The sequence below is a fragment of the Calypte anna genome, chromosome 3, assembly GCF_003957555.1.
Source record: "Calypte anna isolate BGI_N300 chromosome 3, bCalAnn1_v1.p, whole genome shotgun sequence".
NCBI lineage: Eukaryota > Metazoa > Chordata > Aves > Apodiformes > Trochilidae > Calypte > Calypte anna.
In genome coordinates this window covers 69,018,241-69,040,431 of record NC_044246.1, presented here as the reverse complement: position 1 = coordinate 69,040,431, position 22,191 = coordinate 69,018,241, and the positions used below count along the sequence as shown (strand labels likewise).

General features: G+C 41.0%; 1 protein-coding gene across 1 annotated transcript; it reads left to right on the top strand.

The window, feature by feature from the left end:
- Positions 1-13,535: 13,535 nt before the first annotated feature.
- Positions 13,536-20,906, top strand: CCN6 (cellular communication network factor 6). Its single transcript, XM_008495564.2, has 5 exons — positions 13,536-13,586; positions 16,781-17,057; positions 17,484-17,726; positions 20,094-20,287; positions 20,625-20,906. Exons 1-5 carry the CDS (start codon positions 13,536-13,538, stop codon positions 20,904-20,906), a joined length of 1,047 nt encoding a protein of 348 aa, XP_008493786.2.
- The last annotated feature ends 1,285 nt before the right edge of the window (positions 20,907-22,191 follow it).

The following is a 22,191-nucleotide window of genomic DNA, read 5'->3' as shown; positions in this document are numbered from 1 at the left end:
ATAGTGTGGGTGTGGTGCAGTACTGAAAGAAAACTGTATAGAAAATTAAATTGGAGAGTAAAAACCAATTTTTAACAGGGCTTTGAAAATCTGACTTTGGCCATGCCTCGTCTGAAATTATTTAGAGCTATAACTGTTTCCTGGGTCTTGCATTTTTCATGAGGGAGAACATCTGATAGCAGAGCAAGAGGTTTGTTCTTTCAGAGTACGTACAGAGAAAGCCTTAACATTCTTATGGGAGAAAACAGGATACTTGCAGGACTACAAAACACAGATGTCAGGCTTTTCTCCATGCCATGCAAGGTCTTCTGGGCATGCAGGGAAAACAAACTCTGATGATGAGAGATGAAGCCCTTTACTGTGGAGAAAAGGCAGCATCTCACCCAGGCAGACATTGTATTTGATGAAGAATTGCCAGGAGAGAGATACGCATAAAGAGTCAATTCATGTAGTTTTATCTGCTGATAACAGTAGATATGTACTAGATATCTGCTATACCTAATTTATAATAAAATTATATATTTTTGTTTCTCCAGTCAGGATTTTCTGTGTTTGTTTTTTAGAGTTGTTCACTCTGAAAAATATAATAAAATTGAAAGCTTGCTTACAGTTGAGCATTATGAGCCTGGGAGAGGAGCTGGGAAGAAGATGAGTGAAGCTTTTACCATGGGGGTCAGAAAACATTAACACAGAGAGCAATGATACCACTATACCGAATGGCTCTCTGCTTCACCACTGGCAAGTTAAACTTTCTCTAGGACTTGAAATGTCTCACTTGTTCAACCTCCCTGATGTGGGGAGAACCTGTCCTACAACCAGCTAGAGGTTAAGGACTCCAGACTGCCAGGCTTGTCTTTACATCAAGTCTTGATCACATTTAATTACATATTTCCCTGCTCCTGTTTCAGCCTTTGGATAAGCAATCTAAACAAATGCATTTCCTCATCTTCTCTCCAATGAAGTTTAGGCTGCATAGGTAGCAGTAGCTGTGCAGAGCCTCTGTTTTCCATTCTGTAGTCCTTCTTGGAGACAATAAGCTGAGATGCCTAGAGAGTTGATTAAATTAAACAATTTTGTATATGGGTTGTAAAAAAAATCTTCATGCTAATGTATCTAATGAGCCATCTATCACTAAGAGTTAAAATAGATGGCCGTCTCAAAATAAAAACAGGGCCCCTGTATTTGGTGGGCACTTCCACAGGCATTTTCAAGCATCAAAAACCTAGGAGAAGCTGATAGACAAGATTTGCTGGTCTCTAATGCAGCAACTAAACTTTCTTTTGCCTTTCTTTTCTTACACTATAAAACAGGTGAAGCACTGGACCAGCTGCAGGTGGAGAGGGCTGCTGGTGCCACCTCTGTGGGACCTGGGTGGCTCTCACTCTTCCCAGGAAGGTTGGGCCAGCCCTGAAGTTACTTGTTATGCTGAGGGTGTTGGGAGGGTCAGGTTGGGGTTCCAGCAAGGAAGACGTGGTTTGTGTTGTGAAAGCCTGGTGCTGAGGATGGCCAGATAAGAGGAGCAGAGTTTAGTTTTCAAAAGATTTTTAGTCTGGGCAGAGAAATTTTACGTAGCAGAAGGGCAACCCTCCCAATAGGCATTGGCACTTTGTGCCTCTGGACAGGCAGTGAACTTAGACTTGAGGCTATAGAAGGGGACCCAGCAACCCACTGGTGTAATTATTGTGAACATTTGTAACAGCATCCTCAATTTTTCTTCTCCTTTTTTAAATTTAAAAAAAGAAAAATTTTCTTTCTTTCTTGTTTTTGTTCATCTGCATAGTGAGGTTACACATACCGTGCAACACATCCATAATAGTGTTGTGTATGTGTACACACATGACAAACTTCTATTTCTAGTTATGTTCAGACTCCTTTTGAAATGCATCTTTTACTGCTAACGACTAGTTTTTAGCTGTGCATGAAAACCATGACACTGAAACCTCATGCTTTCTCTCTGCTCACACTTAATCTGATGAGAGGATGAATAGCAGAAGCAGCCACATTCCTGATAAGCCAAGGTGAATTCAGGCAGGAGAAGGAACCTCACAAATAGATGCATATTCCATATCTACACATCCCAAGACTTAGGTTTCCACATGTTCTGAGTGTCTCTTGTTCAGGAGACAGGCATTGCCCTTTTGGCTGCTCTGTGGAAAATGTCCTGTGTTTGGGAAGAAGCCTTCTCCTGCCAGGGTCATACTAAAGCCAGGGTGCAGGAATTGCCATTGCCCTGAGTGCCAGAAGCCTCCCAGGTGAGGTTACAGCATTTGTTATTTATTTCACCTTCATCTTCTTTATGAGGGGAGAATCGTGTCCCTGTTTGTCAGCTGCCAGCTGGTGAAATGGTGATGGTTTTGGTCTGTAACATCGGGGTTAATTTCTGGGGCAATTTCAGTATGTGGGTGTGAAGTCCATGCACAGTGCTCCTTACAGCTCTCCCAGCAGAGCTTTGCACATAGTGCTGCAATACTGCTCATTTTCTACAAAGACAAAAAATCTCTGGCTGGGGGAACTGTCAGGGCACCATCAGGAGAGCTTCGACTGAGAAATACCAGTGTGAATAAAGCCATTAAACTGGATAGCTACCAACCATCAGTCTGGAAAAAATCCTTTCTCCTCCAGTCTCCAAGGAAATGTTTACCCTCAAAGGCATCTTTCCTAAGCAAATATTCAATTAAACCAGCAGGGAGTTGTTTTAAAATCACATATGGGCATCAGTGGGGGCAGACACTGCAGCTACAGTAAGGGGGTACAGTCTGGACTTCTACAAAATGTGAGCTGAGGTGAGAGGGTGCTGTGGTCACCCACAGCCACCACCACCCAGACTCAGGTCCTTGGAGTCAGCTTTGTTTGTAGATGGGTTGTACACAGCTTCCCAGGCAGCCTGCAGTGGTAGTGATGTACTCGAGGTAACAAATGTTGAGAGGGTTTTGCTCACCAGAAATGATTTCTTCAGAGGAAGGGAGAAGATGTAGATGTGCTGTAGGACTTCATCATCTAAAATTGGATTTTCCCTGAGGCCTAACTAAAAATAAATTAGTTAATAGTATATTCAATTAATTTTGACAAATTTGAGCAATTCTTTTAATTAGGAGGGAAGAACTTAATCTCACAGAAAACAGACAATTTCCAAAGGCTGGCATGAGAGTATGCCACCAGAGTATGTCCCTATGAATTGCTGCGAGATGAGGAACACACGTGCTTACATGGAAAATATAATTACATGCAAGCAGTGGAGATAGCAGTGCAGTGTGAGCTGTTTAACCTTGAGAAAGTGGCAGGAGCTGTTGGGAGGACAGATGTAGTGGAGCTTTTAATTTATTTTAGGGAAAGAGATTGGCAAGCTAGAGTATTACGATAAAATCAGAATTTCATTTTATTGCTAAGGCTGGGGACATTAATCGAGTGTCCTTGCACACGTACTGGTAAGTGGGAAAAGAACTGCAGCTATCAGCAGGCATGTTTCTGTAAAGCATATTTGTCTGTAGCTTAGCAAATGCTGCAAGAAGGCTGCTTATTGAACTGGGGAGGATGAAGGAGGGGAGAGACCTGGTGTGATCATGACTTTATTCAAGTTACAGGGCAATGGCACAAGATACAGGCAGAGACACCAGGGTGCATAAAGGCACTGGGGTAGTAATGCCTTTTGCCCCCTTATCAGGACTCACCAGTGTGGTGGCAGACACACAAAATCCCCAGCTTTAAATATACCTATGTTGGGTCAATTTTAAGGCCTAATACTATATATACCATATATACATGGACTACATATGTGTGTATATATATATAATATATATACTTTGAAGAAGACAGTATTTAAGTCCTATTTCTAGCTACTCCTCTCTGCTATTTTACTGAGAGCTCACACAAAATGCAAAGCAATACATTTTTTTGCTGCTTCCCATTTATTATTCAGGCAACCGGTAACCCACTGGCGGTGAGCTATCTAATTTTATTCTCTCTTTAACTAGGTTAGCAGAACCATGTGTGGGGTTTCAAATGAGAAAAATTGGCAAAACTCTTTTTACCTGTTTGCAAACTGATTTTTCCTATACTGTACATTTATTTCAATTTTCTGTCTAGCCAACTGCACAGTGAAAGAAGCAAATTTAGTATTCACACCACTATCATGTTATTTGAGAATCTGAACTAGGGAATATACTGAAGGTGGGAGTCAAAGTTTTCCAGCTGAATCCAGCTGGATAGACAGGCAGCTGCCTATATCTGAATGCTCCCTGCCATAGTAAAATTCGGAAATGCTAAGTATATAAATAAACTCAGTACTTTGGGTACCACACTAGTCCAGAGAAGAAGGAGGAGGTGGATAAGGAGAAGCAGAATCAGAAGTAGAATACAATAAAAATATAAATAAAAGGAATAAATAAATAAAAATAAAAGGAATAAATAAATAAAAATTTAAAAAATAGAAAAAAGAAGAAGAAGTAGAAGAAGAAAGAGAAAAAGAAAAGGAAAAAGAAAAAGGAAAAAAAAAAAAAAGGAGAAAAGAAGAAAAGAAAGGAAAGGAAAAAGTTTTTTTAAAAAATCCAGTAGTCATTTCTTGAGGAGCTTCCATAAAACCAGAAAGCACTTCTTAGAATTTTTAAACCATCTTTCTCTACAGGCTTACATGACAAACCATGTGTTATGCCAAGTCCAGAAAATTATTAATAGTCTTGTGATCTTTGGTGTTTTGGTTTCTTTGGGTTTTTTTTGTTTTGTTTTGTTTTTTTCCCTTAAAGTCCCAGTTTGTGTAACTAAAGAAGTCCTTGAAAAGCTTGGCTTTCAGTTTTGGAAAAAATCTGTAGCCCTTTGGCTGCAGAGCTGACCTCAGGGACCAGAAGTCTAGAGACTGAGTAAACAGGAAAATAGTATAAAAATGTTCACTTTTTAAAATCATGTGCTTTTCAAAACAACTTTATGAGTTCTGAAATATGTGGCATGGTTGTTGCATGTATTAGTTTGGCAGTATTGGTTCGTGTTTGGGAAGATTCTCCTTTTTCTTTCCTGCATGCCAAAATAAGGACAAACTTTCTGCTAGGGACAAATTACAGGGATCTAGGTGATGCTCCAAGGAGTCCTGGTCCTGAGGCCCAAACCTTTAGCTTTTCCAGGCAAATTGTGGAGTTTTGTTGTACTTCTGCTGCCCTGCTACCTTGGATGCAAAGGTGGGTCAGGACATCAACCTGGCTGCTGCACCTTCATTTTGTAGACAGGCTTCTCGTTGGCCCAGCTCTGTCAGGTGGTCTTTATCTGCACTGCTAAGTTTGAACATAAATCAGACAAAAAAGTTGTATTTATGGGGTTCTTCAGTATTTATAGAATCTGATATAAGAGTAAGGGATGAGGAAGAAAAGACAGACATGATAGATGTTATATACATACCACAAAATATCTCGTAGGACTCAAGATTGGTTTTTTTTTGAAACCACAGTGGTGGTTGCAGTAGGGACACCTCTGTAACTTCAGTGGCATGTTACAGCTGTATTTAAATTCTATGTATTTCTATTTTTAGCCAAATTAACGCATTGCTATCTCTGTCTTTTCTCAGGTTGCCATTTGTCAGATGAACAGCCTATTTTATTAACATGGTTCCACTTAGAAAAGTATTCACTATAATTAATATGTCTTATCTCCCAGAAAATTTGGAGTTTACACCTTCTTTACTTACTCAGTGTGTGAGGCAAATGTAATAGCTTCCTGCCTCCCCCTGACTACTAAAGCTACTAAATCAAGGGCAAGATATTCTCCTCTTCTATAAACTGACTCAGCCATCTGCTTCCCACAGGCGGCTGCCTGAAGTCCTGGCTTGTGTCACCAGCACCCTCTGTATCACCACCCCACCCCCTCCTGCCCATCCCAGCCCTGCTCCATCTCTCCTCTGGCATTTTGGATCTATGTCTTTTCCTAATGTGAGGCACATATAGCACAGCTATAGGCTGGTTGGAGCCAGGCAGTGAAAGGACAACCCATCACCTGGCATTAAGAGTCCAGAGCTGGGACACTCCCACCCATTACCCTTGTAAAAAGTACATTTTTGCCCTCCATGCTCAACAGTGTGAACAGACAGTTGCTTGGGCAGTAGTTAATAGCTTTTCCCTAGGAACAAAATGTTCAGAAGATGGTTTCCTCTGCCCCAGTGTGCTGTCCCTGGCAGCTCTCCTGTCCTTCTTCATTAGGTGAGGCAAGCAGAGATCTGCCTACAAATCCTATTGCAAACTTTCCTGGCCAAGCCATGATAATGCTGTTGGTCTGATGTGGGACCAGACCTCATGGTTCTGTAGGAAAAACATCCATGTGGGAGTTTTGAGCACCAAGTTGTGATGCTTCTGGGTGGGAAGGGCAGTGTTCACCTGGGTGCACCAGTGCTGCCTTTTCCTCTCCTGCCTGCTGATGCTGCAGCACTGCACAGAGAAAAGTCATGTCTGGAAAAAGTGTCTCTGCAAAAGCTCCCCCTTATCACAACCCAATTTCTCAGTCTGTATTAGGTGACACTGGAGCTGTTGTTGCTATGAAAAGAATTCTTTGGGGTTGCCCCTCAGAGCTGCAACTGTCTGAGAATATTGCAACTAAACCACTTCTACATTTGCTGTGTTTTTTTGCTGATTGTCAGAATTTAGTAGCCTCCACAGTGCTTTGGCATTGCCAAAATGGCATTAATGACCAACCATTAAGACAAGGTGAAGTTGCTGGACTTGCTGCCCTACTTTGAGGCAGTGGCTCTCAGTGGCTGGGATTCAGCTAGCCATGGCTGGGGGCAGCAGTTGAGTCTCTAGAAAACCTATAGCAGCTTTCCATTATGTTACCATTTTTTCAATAAATGCCATGTTCCTTTGACTCTTTTAAGTAGTTATTGCTGAATCACTGGCAGTCAGTTTCCCTGTTGAAAGCACATGGGCTGTTAACAAGATCAAAATGACTGGTGTGGCCTAGGTAAAAGGAGGGGTAAATAAAACAAGAGCAAAGAAAATATGATCTGACATGTTTCTATTCCTCTCTCCACGCCTTCTACCCAGCACTCCGAAAAAAGCCGCAGTTTAGGTGGCCTCCTATTTTATTGTGCAGCCAAAGTGCATGGTCCTTTCTGGATTCATAAGAAGCAGTGGCTGGGGGATCCTGAGCCAGAGGAAGCTCCTTGTCTAGCACAGCTTTGTCCCCTGGGGCTGGCAAATACAAAAGATTTATTAAGTCTTCTAGTCTGTGCTAGAGAAAATGAATGGGAGAGTTCCTTATGGCCTATAAAAAAACCAGCCTGGGATACATTCAGAGGAGTCAGTATGTCAATACAAGGTAGTCAAGAGGTTGAATTCCAGATTCAGGCAGGCTGGGGATATGCACTGGGCTTGTTCATCCATGGGAAGAGAGTTCCTCAAATCCAGACTGAGTATTCTGAGGACAGAAGCAGTGTACATTGACAGGAGGCTTCTGCACTCATCTCTGGAGCTAACTGGCACACACAGAAAAAAGATTTAGGTGAAGCTGAATATCAGGATGTAGGAATCTCAGAGGTTCTAAATTATGGGTCAAGCTTCAGGGCATACATCAGGAAGGATACTCTTGTTCCTTCCTCATGTTCTTCATTGCAAAGATGGATGTGTATGGTGTGAGCAACTTCATGGAGCTGGGAGTATTTGGATCCCTCTGAATCATCATGTCTTGGCTGGACTCAATCTGAGCTTTTAAGAAAACCTCCTCTGTTTCTTTCTCATGGAGACAGAAGTTATCTGTCATAATTGGCTTTTGATGCTGCTGAGTGCCTCAGCTTCAATTTTATCCAATTAAGCTTGAACTCCTCTGCTGCTCTTACTAGTTTTCTCCAATTTTCTATGCTCATTGGGTCAGACACAAGCCCTGAAAATACTTAGGTACAAACCTTTATGCCCATCAAACAGCCCTTCTGCACAGCTGCCCCAGGCAGATGAAAGCACATCCTGAAATCTTTGAAGAACTGAGGCCAGAGGTTCTGGAGGGCAGATGCTCTCAGCTGTTTTTGTAATTCTACTCAAACATCAGGCACTCAGCACTCTTATAGTATGATGAAAAGACTAACAACTGGTCTTGAGTATTGTTTATTTCCCTGCATTTTAGTTTGTTAATTTTTTTTTTCCTAACCATTTCAGGGGAGTACTGCTATTCAAGAAAACTGAAAAAAAGCTGTATACTTTCCATTGCAGTCATTTCTCCTGTTAGGAGGAAAGTAATGGAGGAGAATAAAGCCAGGTGGTTTCAATAGCAGTAATTACTATTATAACAGCCATCTGCAGAAGGATGAGGGGAGAACTGCAGTGCTGTTTTGCCCAGAGCTGCTCCAGCCACCAGCAGTGACACGGCTGTGTCCTCAGTGTTGGGGTTCACTCTGATTTCACATCAGGCTTACACAGTTCTCCGATCCCAACAGGCCTCTCATGCCATGAGTTTACCCCCTTTTACAGGTCTAATGATTTTAGGTCTGAGGTTGATGCTTTACAAGAGTAGGGCAAATCTGGTTTTCTCTTAGCCCAGTTTATTTTAAAGAAGTATCCATTAAATGCTCTGAATGGTTTGTCACATTTGGAAAGGCAAGCAGAGATGTCCTGCTGGGCCAGATCTCTGTGCTGCCATAGCAACTCTGTTTGCAGGACCCTAGCTAGACGTTTTAAAGGTGTTCTTGGTATTTCCATAAGACCTACAAGGAGCTGACAGTCACGTAGACACCCTTTCCGTATGCACTTGAAGACAAAAGTTGATAACTGCCAGACAACTATAAAACTGATTGAATAAAGTGATTTTTAATGATGGCAATTTCCCTATTTAATGTAGAGTAGAGTCAGAGACTCTACTCTAGATGCTGTTAGCAGAAGGTACATGGAAAAATGATTAGGTATGTTTTAGATTCAGAGGCTGTCTCTCCACAGTAATAGACCAGAGACCCAGCCCCGGGGTCAGCAGGCACAGCACAACTCATATCTGTACTGATAAATTCACTTAACCCCCAAAATGGATGGATCAGTATCTCCACCCTAACTGCTGCAAGAGATGCCAGGCCCATGCTGACCCTGAACCATGTCTGGAGAGTGCAAGTGGCTGGAGATCCAGCATCACTGAGAAAATGTCCAGGTTGGTTCAATGCTTTGAAGGTGCCTGGAGACCAAGTGGATTATGGATGGAGCTGAGGTATTATGATTCATGCACAAACTACTTAATTTAGATGGTGTGGCCACCCTGCCTGAACTGATGTTTTTCCATCCTTCCCTCCATCCTCCCTCATGGCTGGGCAAAGTTCAGGCTGTCCACACAGGACAACAGGGATGCTTAGTGAGATTTTACTGAGATCTTAATTGGTAGCTGAGCTTTACCCTTCCATATCTGTGTAGTTACATCCTCTGGGCTATGTCTGTGAGACATATGTGCCCATGGTGAAGGTCTGCAGTGCATGTTCCGTGGTTCATTTAATGTCACCTTCTCACTGCTGTCCTAACTCAGGCTGGGCATCGGGCGACATCACTCATCCATGCGTGTCAGCCCCAGGCTGTCTCCCAGCACACTGTGACCTTGCCTGAATCCATTGCATGACTCAGGGAAGCATTTTAGCCTGGGTTCTCTATTCAAACTCCAGCTGCAGTCAGGGCAGGATCAAGCTCTCAGAGTGGTTCTGAATGAGTCTGTTGTGAGGAAGAACTTTCTGGGGGATGTGTGTGTGAGAAAGCCTCTCAAGCGCAAAACAGGCAGGAGCTTTTTCCTGTTGTTTCTGCAGTGGCTTCCTTTAGCTGGCTGCCAGCTTTCAGAGAGGAAATTTGCCTGTGTTTTGACACAGAAATAACAGTTGTAGTGTGAAACTGGATGAGATTCTTGAAAGAAGAGTGCAGGCTCCCCTCTGTGAATACACCAGCTTTTCTAAAAATCCTACTTGCAACACTGTACTTCAGGGAGTGTCTTCTGCTATTGACTGCAGTTGCAACAGCATCTTCAATAAGCAGTTCTAAACCCTGCCTTTCATAGATTCCTAAGAAAAAAGATCCTTTTTAAAGGTTAAATAACCTTACCTGTCTCTCCAAACAGAAAACACTTGGGGCTTCTTCTCTGTCGAATGTAGCTTCAGTTTATGAAAATGAGGCCAGAATGCTCATTTCTTCCGCTAGATCAAATGTGAGCATATTGAAAATCATCAGTCTTGAGTCAGATAGATGGCTGCACCATAGCTATGGCTGTGCTGTCGTGCCAGTCACAGAAAGGCAGAGACCAAGGCCAGAATGGACTGTGAAATCCCCTGAGGACATGTAAGCATCAGGTTTTAAACTGCCCCCAGTCACCTGAGTGCTGGGCATCATTATCTGTGTTTTTGTTCAAACTCTGTTTTGTTCTGCTCTCTGCCAGATCACTGCAGCACCCAGCCTGAGTGACCCAGCTGGGAACTTCACCCTGAGCCCAGGACCTGGGGCACACCATGCTGCCCTGGAGCAAAGTCTGCTGCTCCCAGCAAGGAAATGTCTATGCTGTGGTTTGGCCAAGCTGCTGGCAATAGCAAGCACAGCTCTTGGTGAATGAAGTCCATTACTGAGTTTGGAGCAGGACTGATTTCAGGAAGGAAGCTTCTTTGCAAAGCCCAGTGATTAAACAGTGTGTGAGACAAGATGAGGTGAGGGCAGCCTGTTGTCGTAACACACATTTCTTTTTACTCATCTATTTAATATTTTTTGTGAAGAGACACATACAGGGGGTTTGGCTGACTGAAATAAAGGAATTTCTTTATAACATCCATGCAGAATGAGTGAAAAAACAGGACAACATGTTAAAACCCTCCCACCAAATTATGAGCTCCTAGCCCCGGCTTGTGTCTGGGACTGACACCCTGTTATTAGGAATGATGGAAATCAACCTTGGCTTTGCTGGATTTAGACACAATAACTCCACCAAACCCAGTAGGGAGTATAGAAAATCCTGGCCCATAACACATATCAATAATGAATAATTCTGGTATTATTTCTTAGACAGGGTATCCTGTTAGAATGCATGGTTATATTAATTCATGGGTTTATATCCCATGCTTTTCCATCTCTTATGACAATGGATTTACATGGTATATTTTACAGACTGGAAGAGGATTTTTCAACACCAAAGAAATGTGTGCAGTTGGTAGAGATCACTGAATATATAATACAAATTACATTTCACCTTCAGGATAGTATTATAATGGGACCAGATAACAGAGCAGTTTTAGTTCTGGAAATGAATGATGCTTTATGTAATCAAATCTGCAAGGGAGATCTAGCAAGAAGGACGCATATAGACAAACTATTGCTGGGTCTGGACGTGGCATTAAGAACATTAATTTTTGAGTTATGAGGGATCACTAAGGATCCACCAGAGAGGAACAGAGCATACAGCCTCTATTTATTTAAATCATTTATGCAGAGGAGTTAGTGTTGCTGGTGTTGTGGCTCCTTGTTAAATACAATCAGGGTTCAGTACTGCAGGCACTGCAAACTCCAGACAGCCTCAGTTATTGTATTTGTTAGGGAGAGGCAATGAAGGTACATGATAGCTTAGGAGAGATGAGTCCTACTTGTAGGAGTGCTGCTCCTAGCAGTAGGCCCTTCCTGGACTGAAGAAGCACCCCGGTTGTTTTGGAAGCATTTGGGCAACAATCCAGACAAATAAAAACACATTTGAATGTGTTATATCACCAGAATGCCTTCCTCAGAGAGGAGCCTTCCTCCCACCCAGCGTTTTCTATCCATCAGCTTAATTATATTCAAACCCCAGATTCCAAGTCTCGTTCTGATTCTGAAGGTACCGTGCTCTCCAGGTGAATTCCAGCAAAGTACATGATATGAAAAAAATGGATGATCCTACAGGAACCTTTCTTTCCCATTTCCTGAGAATGGGACCCATTATCCACTGCAAACCAGTCTTTGCCAGCTCACACAGAGCATTCCCAGTCCCGCAGTGGCCATGTGCTTTATTTCTGTGATGCAAGGAGGAACACTACATTTCAAATGGGTGCTCTGTGCTCCTCTGCAGCCCTAGGAGAATCCATGTCCTGGTCCTCAGGCTCTTAGCAAAAGGGGTGTCTTTGGGTCTGTAGGAGAAAACTTCACCTGGATCTCCCCAGACAGCCTGCATTGCTCATTATTGTCCTCCAACAGGCTGCCAGGAGAGGTTTGGCAGCCTTCACCCTTGGAGGGTTTTCAGATCCAAACAGACAGAGCCCTGAGTAACCCAGCCTGATCTCAGAGCCGACCCTGCTTCAGTAGGGGTTGGACTAGAGACCGCCTGGGTCTCTTCCAACTTCAACTACCCTCTGATCCTGTGAAACAAGCTGTGTTTTGAAAGTACACAGAAGAGATTTTTTGAGAAACCCAGGTGCTGTGTCCATAAGCTTTTAATGAGAAACACAAGGCTTGAGTCAGACCGGGTCTGCAGAGGTGCATAATCGGAGTAACAATACTGAAATTAACTCATCCCCAGCATCCAGTAGCTATTGTTTGGCCTTTATGAAGTATGTGACAGAGTGGATGTGCTGAAAGAGGAGCTGTTTAGAAGGATGAGGAGTTTGAGAGAGCAGTTGAAGATTCATTTGTTACTGCAGAGGGGATGAAGCCATCTGAGCTGCAGAGCAAAAGAGAATTTCTTGGGTTGGATTTGATTCAGTACTCCCACCACCACCTCTGCCCATTCACAGCTGCTGTGTGACCATGGGGTTTGACAGCCCCACTGGGAACTGTTGAACTTCACAGGAGATGACTGAGAGAGGACAAATGCAAGGGAGGAGCATTCACCATCAACATCACTGTTGCAGGGGTAGAGCTTTCATCCTCCCCTGGAGACCCTCACTTCTTAACCCAAAAATCAGGAATGTCACCTCAATAGTATTAGGGAGGAGGAACTCTGGCAATGTGAATGGGTTTGTGTTTAAGCAGAGAGACAAGGTGCATACTTCAGAGAGAAGTACATTTGGGTTTCCCCATTAGGATTCCAGGGAAAGAAGCAGCGCAGAGTCTGTTACCAGCATTATAACACCCTATAGCCTCTCTTCCCTATTTAGAAAGCGTGTACTAATGGTGTTAATTTTTATGCTAGGATTCTGCTAGGCACAGTACACCAGAATTTCTGTGAAATTCTGCTTTCTCTGCCTCAGAAAACACAAGTATTTGGGGCTCTGCTTGTCAGATCTCAGAAATTCCTGTAATATGGACTTAAAGACAAGTTAAAAATAACACTACATTTCCAGCAGCAAGAATCTAAGAATCAGATGTCACCCCACCCGACCTCAATTAAGTCAGGCAGAAACTCCTGAAGCAGCTGGATGGGATCAAGCAGGGTGTGAAAATCTATATTCTAGCATCAGGCAGAGAAAAGATCAGTTGGAAATTTCAGTGTGAAGCTGGTTCTGTATGAAGTGGAGAATTTCAAGTGTGAATGTCTGTATGTGTTCGTGCATGTGCTGGGGAAAGTAGGGTTGGCAAGGGAGACAGAGGAGAGCTTTGTGTTCAGTGCTTCCTCTGACACAGCTCAGCCTGTTCCCTATCTCCCAGTTTCACTTCTGAATGTGCAGGAACATGCGGTGGCTCCTTTTTCCCACCATCTTCTTCATCCCTTGTACGCAACAGGTAAGTTCATTAAAAAGAAGGAAAAGATTCCTCCCTTCCTCACCCTGCCCCCCGTTTTCAGTTTTTACTTGCTTAATGACAAAATAAATTTCAGTAAAGCAAATTCCTCTTAAAAAATAAGGAGCCATTCCCTACTCCTGCGTAAATTTCATTTGCAGCTTATTTAATGCATCAGTTCTGACTTTAGTATTTTTTTCTCTCTAATCTGTACATTAATATGAATAAGTGGAAGAAAAAAAGCTTTAAGGGAGCTGAAATTGTCACTTTTTTTTTTTTTAATATAGCACAAATGATTATCTGACGCAGCCAGAAAGTAACGATTTCTCCATGCTCATATATATTCCAGATATATATATATATATATACACACAGTGATCTGACTTCAAGCTAGTTTTACAAAGATGAAGGTACCTGGGTTGCGTTACGCTTTGTCTCTTAGGAGAAAATTTTAAGTCATAGCTTTTGCTGAAGGACTTTGTGTCAAAGGCCAATTTCATTACTTATTTACTTAACTTTGAAAATCCTCTTTATGTGTACGCTGTGTATTTTTCCTTTACAATCAAGATGAATGTCAAACAGAATTTTCAAATGACTGTCTCTCTGCAAAGTCTCTGCATATTTAAAGCCAGACAAAAATAAGCGAACACTACCACTGACACACTGCCTACTTTTGCTGTTTGCTTATTTATGCCATGCAAACCTTGTTAAACCTGTGAAACACATGAAAAGAAACAACAACACATGAAGGATTACTACACAGTGGTCTCATTTTCTGATCCACCCAGTGGATCAGCAAAAGTATGCAGTGGGCACTTGAGTGATGTGGACAGCTTTGGTACAGGAACTTTGGGAAACAAGAATTAAAAAATATTTGGCCTGTAGATTTTACTAGCAAGCTTTAAATTGCCCTGGTAACTTAGCAGATTTTTGAAGATTTTTCAGGTAGACCTTCTCAGTAATTCCATGATTAAAACTGTCAGGTATTTGCCTGATAGTATCTTTCTTATTAGCGGATTTCCAGTCTCACACCTTTCAGTTGACATGTTTCCCCCCCACCCTGAAAAAAAAAAAAAAGGAAGAGAGAGAGAAATGACTCGTAGGTAGATTTCTGAAGGTCTAAAGCACATTTTAATTTGTAATACAAACTAAACATATTGATTAAAGCACACATTATTTCCTGCTACAAATACCCATTTTGAAACATGATATCTGATTTAAGTCACATAACCTCATGGCCAAATTCGTAATAAAATTCTGCTTAAAAAACCCAAAAAACCAAACAAAAAAAGTAGCAACAAAGTGAGTTTCCTAAAGCAACATACTGCTGAGTGGATAGGAAGATCTGTGTGTCTTAGTTACAAAACAAGCTTTTAAGAAATTTTGTACTCCAATGCACATGTTAATAAAATTAACAGTATATTTTATAGGAAGGTTTTTTAGGCTTCGGGACCTAAAAAAATAGGAGATTTAAGTTAGTCTTTTCTATATTATTGCTGCATTTAGTTAAATAGGACTACAAGAAATCCCTTATCAGCAAGCTATTAACAAAATTATACATTTATTAAACTATCTTCAGGATACTGCATAGAATACCACATGACATTGTTTGATATTCATTTATTACATGAATTGCATCTGTAAATTAATATGTATCTTAAAAATCATTCAGCCAAAGGAACTTGAAAGCTATTACTTTGGAGCTTCATTAGCAGTTGTGGATTAAGATATTGTAAGCATACTTGTAAATGACCATGAAAAATGGAAATTAGTGGTAGAAAAAAAGACTTTTAAAAGGTCATTTACTGTTGATTGTGATTAGGCCAACTCAATTATGCTGCAAGAGCTTTCATAGGATAAGCCATATGAAATGCTGAATTCTGTGGATGCTTTCAATTTGAAAGCTGAACTGAAAGGAAACCCAGCAGAAAATCCCTTCCTCAGCTTTCCCTTAGCACCTCTGCCTGAGGTTGTTCCTATATCAGTGGAGTCACAGGTTTGAGGGACAGAGACAAACTGATGGGTGGGGTTTCATGGGCCTGGGAAAGTTCTATGGTATATTTTTTTCCTTTTTTTCCTGCAAGCTATTTTGTGGTACTAGCATCTGATTAGGGGCTGGATCAGCTCCCAACCTTTACATTATACTTGTGAACAAGCACTGTGTGTGCCCCCATGAGCCATCCCTCCATGATGAATAACTATGTCAGTATCTGCATTTCTGCTGAAATCAGCAGCATGAAAAGATTTTATGCTGAGATCTAAGCTGTCTCTGTGAGATGTAGTTTTTCTCAAAAGCAGACAGAATATTAGCTATCTCAAATAAATCCATTCTCACACTGTGCTGACTTAATCTTTCCCTCTGCCTCAGAAAAATAAACCTGTCAAGAATTACTTAGGACTTAAAAAAAAAGAAAAAGAAAAAAGAAAAAAGAAAAAAAGAAAAGAAGGAAAAAAAAAGACAGGACTTCTTAGACAGAATGTGGAAAACAGTAAATTATGCCTAGAACTTGACTTTCTGCTGCTGTTGTAAACCTCTCAACCTCTCTGATAGATCTTTTTGCCCTGTAAGCAATAAACACTCATGCAAATATACACCCATAGAAAATGGTGTATTAAACTCAGTGCAACTACTTATTACTTGCAGGATTCAGTTTTTGCATCTAGCACCAGAGAATCTGTATATCCATTAATACTCCTTCCCAAAATAGCTACTTAAACTTTTGAGCCAAAGTAGACCACCAAGAGATTTGCTATTTTGAAAAGTGTTTGCCTTCAGAAGTGGTACATGGGGCAGTACTGGGATGACAGCAGTGGAAGGACAAAAGCTAACTCATCTGGTTTCTGGAAACAAGTATTTAAAATAAAGCCACCATCTACTTTAAAACACTTTTTTCCTAGTTGAGCTGTACAATAGGTCTTGTTCTATCGAAGGCAAAGGAAAGACCCATGGATTGTGCTTCCATCAAGCAGCAGGCCCCACTCACTGGTGGAATGACACATTGATACATGAGGTGACTGATGAAACCTGTCCCGTGTGTTATCTAAATCTTGTGGCATCACACTTTTTGGAAACTGTGAGATGAGAAATGCTATGTGTCTTCATGCAACTTCACAGTTTTTTCCACCCCAACTTGTTTTTATGCTACCCCAGCTCCCCGTAATGCATTCAGCTCTCAAAATATCCCACTGTGTGTAAGTTTTTCCACAGCCCCTTGGTGAAGCCTGGAGAAAAACCTTCAGAAACTACTGAAGTCCATCAGCGCAAGGAGCTTTGCCACTGGCCATGCAGGTGCCCACCTGTGCCAACCTGCACCCCCGGGGTAAGCTTGGTGAAGGATGGCTGTGGCTGCTGTAAGGTCTGTGCCAAGCAGTCAGGAGAGACCTGCAATGAAGCAGCCATCTGTGATCCCCACAAAGGCCTCTACTGTGACTACTCAGAAGATGAGCCTAGGTATGAAACAGGAGTGTGTGCATGTAAGTTGCTCTTTCACATTCCCTTCTTGAAATCCAGGAGGGTGGGACCATATGCAGGTGAATGGTTTGGGAGGAAAGCTCTGCTTGCTGGTGCTGCACAGCTCCATGCTGGGCAATTTATTCTAATTTAGTTCTCTGACTGCTCAGTTACACAATCTCACTGTAGGGTTGGGATCGTCTTTACACTTTCACTAATGTGCATGCATTTGTGAAACCAGTTCATTGTGCACAAGCCTGTTATTTTCAGACACACTGATGACTGATTTAGTTAGGTGGTTGTGGTTGGGCATAGGAAAATAAAAAGGTTGCTTGGACTGGGAAGAACTGGGAGCTGTGGATGCAGTAAAGGATGATGGCTTTATAGCGCTCTGTAGGCAGGAACCACATGCTCCTCCTTCCTTAGTAACTGCAGTTTACCCTTTGCAGATCTGATAGCTGTAGGATGTGAGCTCAGTGGAATTTATTATCCTAATGGACAGACCTTCCAACCAAACCCACTGTATAAGTGCCTCTGTGTCAGCGGTGCCATTGGATGTACACCCACATTCATACCAAAAGGAGCAGCAAGTCCCTGCACCAGGGCTGTGGGCAGAAAGAAGCCTGGACAATCCATCTGTAGGCCTGGACAGCACAAGCAGCTTCAATCAACAAACTACAGGCTGATGTCAGGTGTGCCTTCCTACACTGTTCAACTTTTCCATACACCAGCCTTGCTACACTCGGTGTCCCTGGCTCTGGCAGCCAGGCTGGCAGCACACTGGCAGTTTCTCATTTCTTGCTCAAGGCACTGCCAGGGTGTCTGGTCTGTCCCAATTACCCCTTTTACTCTTAGGTCACAGACTCTTTTCTCTAAACCTGATGAATATGAAAAGCAAAAAGCCTTTTGGCTTCTGTCACCAGGGAATCGGCCACTGCTACCTTCAAACCATATTTCTGCAGGCATTTACTTACTCATCAGATCAGACCAATTAGGGTTGCTGGTGGGCAGCCACTTCACAGCCTGGGACATTTCTCCTGCTGCAGACCTCTTCTTTCAGTAGAAAGAAGAAAATTATGAAGACTGCCTTGCAGACTTAGTAAATTCATAAATTTTCCGGTCACCGCAAGGACAACCCTCTCCCTAAAAAGGTTTTTGATCAAAACCATACGAGTTATCCAGGGAATTCTGCCAGGGTCAGCTGATATTCCCTTTAACCTCACTCTGGCTCTGCTGCTAACATTGTAGTTCTGTTTTCCACTTTAGAGAAGCACCACTGCCAGAAGCAGACATTCTGGCCCTTCCTTGGCCACACCTGCCTGTCCCTGTGCTGTCCCCTTTCTTGTGCATGGTCAAGTTTTCATGAGGAAACCCATCCTTGTTACAACTAATCAGGGTGTCAGAATGCTGAGCCATTTATTTGGTAGCAATTGAATTATGGCCTGAATCATCATAACGAATCAATAAAATAAAAACAAGGATCACAAAACACATCAGAAAATCTTCATAAAAGACTTCTGAGTATGTCTAGCTGCAGGTAAACAGACCCACTTAAAAAAATCCAAAATTCAGTTTGGACAACTTCTAACACGGTAGCAGTGGTTTTGAAAATTAGCAAATATAAAAAAGAAGCTCACATTTATTTCAAAATTATGATACAATACCTGAAACTTGACTTGTGTCAAAGCCTTTTTAAGGAAGTATACTTAATGCTGTATATAAACACTCATTAAACAACTCATTTCAAGTGAAGAGAGACTTTATTTCTAGAACACAGATAATCTGACCCAAAAAAGACCAAAACATATTGAAAAGAATGACAACCAAGCTACTTGGCACCCTGCAATATATTAGTTGGGTTTGTGGGTATTTCGGGTACCTGGAGAACAGCATTAAGTCATCTACTTCATAGTACAGCAATAGACTGAAAAGCTGAAGTCTGACTTCCAGTAACTCCATCAGTGTGTAGACATCACTGGTGGCTCGTAGTCTGTCTTCAGGAATTTGAATTAACTGCACAGGATAATCTTGAGAAAAGACACCCAGCTTGTAAAGAGCACTTCCTATTGGACTTGGTGCAGGGACCCAACAGCCTGTCCCTGGGGGGCTGCATTCTGAAGACCTCTGACGAGAAGAAGCACCTTGACATCCTTCTCTCAATGTGAGGTGTCACCCCTTTCCTTTCCCAGTGCAAGGAGAGGAAACATCAACTTGTGCATGAATTCCATGAGTGCCTCAATGGGCCAGTACCTATTTTGAAAAGTCTTTTTTTCTCTTAGTATGGATAACAAGTGATAGATTTCATTTCACCATGTTTGCTTTGTTTTTTGGCTTTCCATGTCATTTCTATTTAACAAATTTAGATATATAGGGATGTACCTGGGTCATACTTTAAAAACATACTGAATATAAACAACTATTCACTTTCCCTTTGTTTGCTGCAGATCTGTGACAGGGTTTTAACCTGCTTGCTGCAATGATATCTTTAAATAGTTGTCTACTTTCCAGTTATCTTTGTAATTCTGCCCAGATTCCACATAAACAGTTGTGGTTTTTTTCAGAATTTAACCAAGAACTTTTGCATTGCAGTTAATTTTATTTTTTTAAAGTATACTCCACCTAATCCATCTCTAATTCATCAAAACCAGGCTTTTTGATGGTATTAGAAGTGACTGGAAAATATACTCCTCAAAAAACACACCTAAAGCCTTCACAGCATCTACAAGAAACTGTTATTTATACTTTCAGCACCTCTTTTTAAGCTATGCCTGGCCTTAAACAATTTCAATGTTTCTTCCATTCTGGATGTTTCATAAAAATTCCACAGATAGCTCTCTTTTCATACTTTTTAATCCCATTAAACTTGAGTGGGATTGGTATCATATAAGACATGAAATTTCATAGTCCTTGCTACAATCTCAATACCCAGCATGAGGATTGAGCTGCCATTCAAATTTACTAAAACTTTTGTATTACTTTGTTTTTGTTACAAAAGCACCTTATAAAAACTAATCCTTCTGGGGCTCTTCTGCTGCATAATGAATACCTTGCTGTCTTAGCTTACAAAAGCTTACCACTAGTTTTGAAGAAAAAGTGCCTCGTGCAGGCAACCCGCTGGACCCCCTGTTCCAGGACCTGTGGCATAGGCATATCCAGCAGAGTCACCAATGACAACAGGAAGTGTGAAATGAAGAAAGAAAAGAGATTATGCTTCATCCAGCCTTGTCTGACCAATATACTGAAGACCATAAAGGTACTCACTAATACACACTTTCCTAACAGAAAACAGAAATATTGGAAGTAATGGAAAATATATTAGCAACTAATTATAAAATAACTACAGGTTTCAGTGTAAACTACAGATGTGTAACTGCAAACAAACCAATATGAAGTCCAGAAATATAAGTGCTGCTAGTGCTGTCCTGCTTCTCAGTTTCTCAGAACATGCTTTCTATTTGCTCACTGATAAAGAAAAATGACATCTTTCAGAAGAGTAATTTAAGATATTTCTACATAATATTGTAATTTCTTTTTTTCATGTTCCCTTTTCCACATACAAAGATTCAGGTTTTTCTTTGTTTTTATATTAGATTCCAAAAGGAAAAACATGTCAACCGACTTTCCAGTTTCCTACGGCAGAAAAACTGATTTTTTCTGGATGCTCAACTACACAAAGCTACAAACTAACTTTCTGCGGGGTGTGCTTGGACAAGAGGTGTTGCATCCCTAATAAGTCCAAAATGATCACTGTACAGTTTGAGTGCCCCAATGAGGGCTTCTTTAAGTGGAAGATGATGTGGATAACATCTTGTGTATGTCAGAGGATTTGCAGTGCTCCAGGAGATCTGTTTTCGGAACTCAAAATTTTATGACAAGTTACATTGTTGCCTGTATCTTACTGCAAGTGCAACAGCACATCCATATCCCCAAGAGTTAAGTGTCACCCTCTGCCATGGCAATGTTTATAATAAAACTACATATGTAAATATTCAATAGCACCTGGAAAATGCAAACAGAAGTGCATCTTTTAAAGTGTAATTATTTTTATATGTGGAAATATATCCATGTGAAGGATGTATACATTTAGTATTGTCAAAATGAGAACTTCTGTACTTAAAAGGCACAGTAAGGCAGCTTTGTGCCCTGCAGTAATGACAGATACAAGTTAATTCAGAGACACTCAGACTAACCTATTAGGGAAAAAAATTTACCTTTTAATACTTCATCTATCATTCTTGATTCTCAAATAATGTTTTCTACCATGTATCTGCAAGGGTAAAACACATGAATGCTGGCTGAAAAAGAAGTGAATTTTAAGCTCAGATTGCTTTTTGAACCAGATAATCTTTATCTAGCATTATGAACATAAAAATGTATTTGTAAGGGAACAAATAAATGAACACTGACTGACAATATAATAGCAAAACTACAAGGAAATTACTATTTTTAAAATGCTTTCTTAAAAAAAATGCTCTCAATATATGCTATCACAATGCTTTATTGAATAATCCTGGACTTACATACTAACAATTGTGCTTACCTACACACCCACTCCAGCTCTGCTAGATCTTCAGGCTTTAAGAAATCATTGTATTGATCCATTCCAGTTCATGAATCTCACTGTTCTAAGACAGTCAAGCAACTGGAAACAACTGTACATTTCATTTTGTACAAGTTCTTACAGTAATACAAATATCTATCTGCTTTGGTAATTATAAATATTAAAAGACCTATTTTAATTGCATTCTTTTAAATATATAAACTTTGTTCTCCAAACAGACATTGTTACTTCATTGTAAGTGCATATTTTACTCAGAGGTATATTTTATTATCAAGTGCAACTCAGCATTCATTATTATGATTAAAATGTAATTAACAGTCTAAGTATAATACTTGAAAAAATTTACTGTATTGAATTTTCCGATATTGCCAATTTAGGTATCAACTCAGAATGCTCTAATACAGCTAAGTAAAACGTGGAAGCAAAAATATTAAAACTATGAACATTCTGAAATTACTACTATCCTGTAAAGTTTAAGAAACCAGTTTCATTAGAGACTGGCTTCCACCACTGAAAACACTATGCAGGCTTTTCTGCTTCTCGCAGTTGCTTGTAAAAAACCAAATATAGCATCCACGATCATCCTTTGAAGCAAG